This window comes from Sinocyclocheilus anshuiensis, unplaced genomic scaffold (genome assembly GCF_001515605.1).
Source record: "Sinocyclocheilus anshuiensis isolate Anshui unplaced genomic scaffold, SAMN03320099.WGS_v1.1 scaffold375, whole genome shotgun sequence".
Classification (NCBI taxonomy): domain Eukaryota; kingdom Metazoa; phylum Chordata; class Actinopteri; order Cypriniformes; family Cyprinidae; genus Sinocyclocheilus; species Sinocyclocheilus anshuiensis.
The window spans coordinates 1,173,792-1,181,560 of NW_015549594.1; the positions used below are offsets into that span (position 1 = coordinate 1,173,792).

A 7,769-nucleotide genomic window follows, 5' to 3' on the forward strand; every position below is an offset into this window, starting at 1 on the left:
ACTTACAACAGAACAGCAATGCATTTTATGGACGACCGTTTCGTGAACCTAGGAGAGGAGGTAATTCTGACTTTGCTATGACAATCTGGCGCTTCTGAATCAGCGACTGTAAGTATGTTTTGTTACTAGTTTAAGTATTTGCTATTGAATGTTCAAATGCGGAGTTTTGCGTGTGTGTGAGAGCGAGAGAGAGCAAGAGAGAGAGAGCGTGAGAGAAAGAGGGAGAGAGCGTGAGAGCGAGAGAGCGAGAGAGCGAGAGAGAGAGAGAGCGAGAGAGCGAGAGAGCGAGAGAGAGAGAGAGCGAGAGAGCGAGAGAGCGAGAGAGCGAGAGAGAGAGAGAGCGAGAGAGCGAGAGAGCGAGAGAGCGAGAGAGAGAGAGAGCGAGAGAGCGAGAGAGCGAGAGAGCGAGAGAGAGAGAGAGCGAGAGAGCGAGAGAGCGAGAGAGCGAGAGAGAGAGAGAGCGAGAGAGCGAGAGAGCGAGAGAGCGAGAGAGAGAGAGAGCGAGAGAGATGGGGTCACATCACAAACACATACCAGCTTCATCACTGTCTGTCACGCGACTCTGTTCCCCTTTCGGGCTCTGTCTTTACATTTATTTTGAAAGATGAAGCTCGCGATTATGGTAAGGGGCGTTACATTTCCGATGAGTGCTTGCGGTGTTCGGCCAATCACAATGCACTGGGTCAGCTGGCCAATCAGAGCAGACTGCGCTTGTTGGAAGGAGGGACTTTGTAGAAAACGAAGCGTTTGAGAGAGGCGGGGCATAGAGGACCTACAATAATGTACAGTATTTGAAAAATAATGTTTTTTGAGCATTAAAGCATGTCAACATATTCTGTTACACCAAATACACAAAATAATGATCTTTAAAAAAGCATCATATGACCCCTTTAAAATAATTTAATAAGATAATAAAAATCAGATTCAGTCTAATGTGTCCAATGTTGGACGTGTACTGAATGTGTAGTGTGCAATATGTACTGTATCTTATATTTGTTATAATAATTTGTGGCTTTCTAGAAATATAGTTTTTCCTAGTGCTGTGGTCTGCTAGAAATGCCTGATCTGTTTGAACTTGCATGTCTTTTGCAGAGTTCTCATCTTTTGCGCTTCTCTTCTTTTGTAGTTGCCAAATCAGTCACGACTAGACAGTGGAGCTGATGTGATTGGCCAGTCCTCTCTTCTCCCCCGATTTTCCATTCCGGTAAAGCTGCTTTGCTCTTTCTCAAACAAACACTTTAGTCCTCACTTGCATTACAGATCAAAGTCACCAGGTGGCAGTGTTTTCATTCAAAACATAACCAGATTTTGTGTTTGCTGGGCTGGAAGTTGCTCTATTTTTACTTTCCAATCATGCTTTGATTAGTAATGAAAATACAAATATCTTTCTTTTTTTTTTTGTCAGAACTGACTGGTAAACTCATTATGAAGTAAAATAACTAAGTTTGAATCTGGTCATTCTCAATCATTCTCCACTTTTTCTACCCTCTCTCCACTATATCTATCAATACTAGTGGCAAAAAGGCCAATAAAATATAGAAGTACTAAAAAAGCCAAAATTGTTTTTGGTTACAGGAGAGCTCCTACCAGAACAACAGCATTTTTAGCGAGGCCTATGGTAAAAATATGGCTCCTGCGTCTAAGCCAGACGTACCCATGATGCACCAGGAGCCTTCACTCTACTCCCTGTTTGAAGGAACTCCATGGTCCCCCTCCCTTCCTGCTAGCTCAGGTACCATATTGTGATTTTGATTTACTTACAGATATCATATAATGATGACTTTGTTCATAGCCATTATTTTAGATTGTACAAGTGAACTAGCAGCATTGATTTGTTAATAATCAGTTCCTATCTTTTGTTATAGATCACTCTACACCAGCCAGTCAGTCCCCTCACTCTTCTAACCCAAGCAGCCTGCCTTCATCCCCACCCACCCACAGCCACAGCTCCCTACCCATCTCCAACTTCGGCCCTATTGGGACGCCTGACAGCAGAGACCGCCGAGGAACCGATCGCTGGAAGGCTGATAAGACTGGTAATGCTGGTAATTCCCATACTGTGTCTCTTCTAGTGGTCAGCTTTTATTATTAGCACTGGCTGATCAGTTTTTCTTAAGTGTCAGACTGCACTGTTGGTTATGGTGCTTACTTTCTTTATATTCATATGTCTTTATCAAATTTCTTTATTTTTAAAAAATGCCAGGATTACAGAATTGAGAAGTTGCTGTTTTTCAAAATAATTTATTTTTAAATAATTTATTTGCAATTTTAATGTTTTAGTAAATGTTATCTAGAATGAAAAGGCATTTAATTGCAGTAATTAAATAGTAAAGTTTATGCTTGTATTTAGGGCTGGTCCGAATACAATTTTTTGAGCTTCGAAGCTTCGGTAGTAATGAACGCCGAATATTCGAAGCTTCAGAGGGAGGGGGCTGAACATATTCTTCTCTCTAACACCGTGTCTACAACGGACGCGAACAGCCATTTGCCACAAGTAGTAATTAAACTGTTAATCATATTTGTAAATGTAAATGGTTGGTATGACTGTCTTCAGGTGTGAGCGGCTTTGGGTTGGACTACCTGCCGTCTGCCTCGTCCTCCTCTGTGCCAGATACCAACAGCTGGCACCAGGGGGTGCCAACCAGCAGCTGGGCGGCCCAGGACGTGCCAATGGAGGACTCCTCCACTGTCCTCCTTGACAGTTTCAAGGTAGCACGGGATGTTCTTTTCAACATTTTAGTTGATTTAGTTGATCAACATTTTCTACTTTCTGCAGTCGTTCTAACCGCAGATGTGCAACGACATGTATTTTGCTGTTTTTCCTTCAGTCTCCACATTCCCTTTCTTCTACCCCTCTTTCTGCAGTCAATCTGGTCGAGCTCTATGATGCAGCCCGGTCCGTCTGCTCTGGAGCAGCTCCTGATGCAGCAGAAACAGAAGCAGCAGCGCGGCCACGGCAACATGAACCCGCCACACTGAGAGTCCACGGGAAGACGCACTTGTGTGAAACATGATTCAACAGAAGAGGTGAAACCACAAGCTCCAATCGGAAATTTCCGGCATTACCTGCGCGCAGAGGCTGGAGACGGCGAACGATGTGAAGCGACAGGCTCAAAACGAACCGCTCGCCTGATCGACGAGGGACGTGCATCCCTCTCCTCTATCTCTCTCACTCACTCTGTCTGTCTCTCCCTGTGAGGGCGTGCAACGCTGCTCAGCACGTAGCCGCTGCAGAACACTGACTCTGAGGGGGACAAACTCTCTCTGATTGCCACCTCGCTTCCTCTGGGGGTCAAAGGTCATTCCCCGGTCTCATCTGGACTTAAGACTCTGTACTGGACACCCTCATGCCACCTGCTTAAATTGCTCTGTGTGACCGGCACGCCGCACATTAAGGAGTTAAGGGTGTGTGCGTGGCAGAAAGGGATGTTTATTAACGGCAGACGTGGTGTTACGAGGGACAAAAAAAGAAAGGAGGACTGATTTTGTGTTTTATTCCAAGTTTGGATTCATTTTCTCAGAGGGATTCGTGTCGCTGTGTTCAGCATTAAAAAAAGAAAAAAAATCGAATGAATGAAGGATGATGCGAACGGCGTGAACGTGCGCTTCTAGAGAATATGCTCAGATATTAGGACTTAGATTGACACAGGCATGGATCATGGTGTTGTCATGTACAGTCTGTTGATTTGTAAGAAGAGTTCGCAGAACGGGACAGGGAACGTCTCTAAAGTTTGAACCATTATGAAGCTCATAGCGACATTATAGCTCGATCAGTATCAAGCGGAGTTGGGGGTTAGACTATAGATGTAGGATGTAGTATCATTAGCTGCAATAGAGACTGCATTTATTAACAATACTGTATTTTGTGACTTGTTCTGTAGCAGTTTTAGCTCTCTGAAATATTATTCAGTAAATATGTTCAATAGTTTACTGCTAATGGGGGGAGTTCATTCGATATAAATGTGTGCCTCCCTCCTCTCCTCGTTTCTTTATTCTCTAGCTTAAATGCATAACGGCTTCTTTTGTTCATGTTCAGCCTTTTTATTAATAGTTTTATCAGCTCTCTTTGTGCCTGGTCTGTGTTTTCTCTCTTCCTTTTGTTGTTCTTTTTCTATTTTTGTTTTAAGGATTCGTTAGCATCGTGATCACGGTCGGCACTGTAGGGATGAGGCGAACGGGTCTAGCTGTGGCGCCATTAGCTTGGCGGAAAGGGAGATGAACCGGGGAAGCCCGTTTTCCCACAGCAACCTCACAGCCACTGAATTGTTCTCCTTTCAGGTACAATCTCCACAGCCACTGTACTCAGTTGAAAAAACCACAGAATAACGTACCTCCGAAAGGACACTTCAGCTCCCGTTACGCTTAGCACTAAAAAGTCGTCTCTGAGGAAGAGCGTCAAGCCCGATTACTGCTTCGGTCTGAAATCTTGTAAACGTATATCATCTGTTGCATCGGGTTAGCGTCACGTGGCCGTGATTCTCAAGCTAGAAAAGGGTCACGAGATCGTAGACGCCCTGTTTGCAGCCCGTTTGTTTTTTCTTCGAAATCAAAAGCAAATGTTGTTTTGAAAACGTAACGGTTCTCTTTTCAGTAGAGGATATAGCACTGAGTAGGCCTTCGAAACCTTGTGTGGTTGCCATTGTTTGGTAGAGATGTTCTGGGGCCAGGGGTTTGTGTTGGATAGGCCAAAATATCTATAAAATGGTTATTTCTTCCTGGTTACGTAAGATGTTTTTTGTTCGGCGAAGGTTATATGAAAGACGTACTCTCTTGTATGATGAGAATAAAGCGTGTTTTTATTTTTGAGTAGAGAACATTTTATTAAAGACGAACTTTAAATGATGTGTCTATTTGCCGTGTGTTTGTGCTTCTCTTGTTGCATTTAAAACTGTATTAAAAATAGAGGAATAAATAATTAAATGGAACCTTAAAAGTTGAGTTAGATCAAAATATCAACTGCAGACGAAAAAAAAGTTTTCAGTGGGAGCTGCGTGCCCCATTTTGTTCATCTTTTGTTTTCCTTTTAGAATCGTTCAGCAAGGAGTTTCAGAAGCCTGCGCTCTGATTGGTTACTGTGGACGCCTAACGTTCTTTTATTTCGGATGGACTTGTGGTGCACAGTCTTGTGTGAATGTGCTTTTTTCGATACCCTGCATTGTAAATGTGGATTTTTTTCCCTGTTGTCCAGTATCCATCTTTTAACTGTGGCTTCTGTAGTGATGTACATTACAATGCTGATCACAGGACAACAGCCTTGCGCCTCTGGGCTGTAATATAACATTCCAATAGTAAAGCTAAAAGAAAATATAACAGCCAGCTTTTTACATTCAATTTACCACTAAGAAAGTTTGTCCCAACCCTAAATTCTAGTCTGCCACTGATTCTGCATGAAATCCATCTTTCAGAATGCCTTGTATTTTGGATGAGGGAGATATCCAGTCAAGTTCTTTTTTGTTTTGTTTTGTTTTTTTAGAGGATTTTGTCAGGGAATTGTTGGGGGTGAGGATATCTCCTTCTATAATGGGCTTGATTTATTGTGTTCTTGTCTCTTTGTGGACACTTGTAAACGCTGGAATCAGCTATGCCTTTAATAAAATAAACCATGTCCTCATATGCAGACTTGAGTCTTTTCTGTACATCACACTTTCTCATTCTACCTTTCAGTTCCTTATGATGTGAATCATAGACACGTGCATGTCGGGGACGCTGATGACTGTTAGTGCGGCATGATTACAAGGTCATGCATTTAAACAGCTGGCATTATGCCTTGGGCCAATATCCTTTGCTGAAGCTGTTAAATGTTCAGTACTATTAAGATTATGCATTGATCATTGCTTCATTTCTGACCTCTGTAAGAAAATCTCTGGTCAGTGCACATTGGTTTTTATGGTGCATTCTGGAAATTTCACTAAGATGAAAGTTCACTAGCATGATTTTGACAATGCTACAGCCATAGAAATGCTTTACTGTATACATTAATACTTATAGATAGCTTATTGGGACTTGATAACCTGCTATATTTAGACTGTTTTATTTTTATAGATTATATTGAATATTTAATTGTCCTATAAATCTCCATAAGAGAAACATTTTTTTTATTTTTAACATTTTTAACCTTGAAATATCAGTTTCTAAATCAAGAAAGTCTGCGAAAAGGACGCATTGCTTTATGACAGCAACAAATGCATGTGTACATCTATCAGGTGTAATTATGATGAATTAGTGATATATTTACCACAGTGAATTACAATCACTTAAATGTAGGGGCTCCAAAGTTGTGAAAATGCACAAAATTTACACAGTTGATTTAATACATTTAGTTATCACGAATTAACGGTAACCAACTATTTTTACAGTGTTAGTTTTGGTAAAATGTATAAATGTAATCCTTATTTTTCCTTTCTTTGTTCATAATACATTAGTGTTGATTTATACAACCAGCTTGAAATGTGTGTGGAAATTAACATTAATTTATATTAATAAATGCTGTAAAAAATATTGTTTGACAACTAATGATTCAGTTCATGTAGACAAATGGAACCAGCATTCAGCGTTAGCATTTATTTTTATTTTGTCACTATGCAGTTAATTACTATAAATTTGAGTTGGTGCAAAATTGGTGTACTTGAGGGGGAAAAGGGGTTTACTGTAAATCTCAGAGGAATGAAGTGTGAGCTTGATGCTGTCTAGAAATGGAAGGGGATGGGGTTGTTCTTCGAACATCTCTCAGCTCCTCACCCACTTCCTGAAAGGAAACCAGAGTGGCTGAAGATCTGCTTACCACATACGCCAGCTGCCTTATCATCTCACTCCTTAATGCAAACTCTATTGAACCGTTTTTGCCAAAGAGTATTTCAGTGTGTACTTGGGAGCACGTTGAGTCAATCTTTGATGAGCCCCTGCAAAAACTCAAAAGTTATTTGATTTCAGAATGCATGTCTGTTTCCTACCCTGTTAGCTTCAGTTTGACCAGACCCTCATTCATGGCCTGACAGCCCTTAACACACTACCATAACTCACACATTGTCGAATTGCATGATTATAATATAAATTGAAATATTAATATTTATTCTACAAGCTACAATCAGAGCCAGAATCTTTCTTTGAATTTGAAACTATTTTACTTTGAACTTTTTTATAATTTATACATTGTTACTATACATTTTCAATTGCCATTCTGATATTAACTATGCAGGTGTTCTACTGCAAGCGTTTACAATGTATGAAATACAACTGTTGTACCTATGTATTTGTAACTGTACATTACTGTATCTGTTTGCAGTAGTGGTCACACTTTCACCAGGCTAAATTTTTGGAGGGTATAGTATATTTCATAATGTGCTTAAGAGAAGAAAAGTTATTTGTTAGTGTGCAAATATAACATACTTTGTTTTTGTGTTTCTGATAATTCATTTTAGAAATAAGGAACTGATCAAATCCAACCAAACCAAATGAACAATCAGTGTGAACATACATCTGCTCTAGTTCTTATTGCATTGAATTCATTTGAATATCATTGTTATATTTGTATAATTTGGGAGTTATGTAATGTTATACAAATATCATAATGATATTCAAAGTAGGGCTGGACGATATGGCCAAAATTGATATCACGATATATTTCTTAATTTCGGTCGATACGATATAATTCCGATATCGATATGACCACTATTTATCTGAAATATAAATCTTTTGTAACATTATAAATGCCTTTATCATCACTTTTGATCAATTTTAAGCATCCTTGCTAAATAAAAGTATTAATTTCT

General features: G+C 40.1%; 2 protein-coding genes across 8 annotated transcripts in view; both read left to right on the plus strand.

Moving 5' to 3' along the window:
* LOC107658366 (protein SMG7-like) overlaps nucleotides 1-5,346 on the plus strand; it is a 28,210-nt gene extending 22,864 nt beyond the window's left edge. For all 7 annotated transcript variants that reach the window (XM_016446880.1, XM_016446878.1, XM_016446884.1 and 4 more), the window contains 5 exons: nucleotides 1,127-1,204; nucleotides 1,576-1,732; nucleotides 1,866-2,036; nucleotides 2,555-2,709; nucleotides 2,866-5,346. In XM_016446880.1, coding sequence (XP_016302366.1) covers nucleotides 1,127-1,204; nucleotides 1,576-1,732; nucleotides 1,866-2,036; nucleotides 2,555-2,709; nucleotides 2,866-2,979 — 675 coding nt within the window. In that variant the 3' untranslated portion in view covers nucleotides 2,980-5,346. The remainder of the gene's footprint in view (nucleotides 1-1,126; nucleotides 1,205-1,575; nucleotides 1,733-1,865; nucleotides 2,037-2,554; nucleotides 2,710-2,865) is intronic.
* trdc (T-cell receptor delta constant) overlaps nucleotides 3,652-7,769 on the plus strand; it is a 12,571-nt gene continuing 8,453 nt past the window's right edge. The window contains exon 1 of the mRNA XM_016446842.1: nucleotides 3,652-3,729. Within this exon, the coding sequence (XP_016302328.1) occupies nucleotides 3,652-3,729 (78 nt within the window). The remainder of the gene's footprint in view (nucleotides 3,730-7,769) is intronic.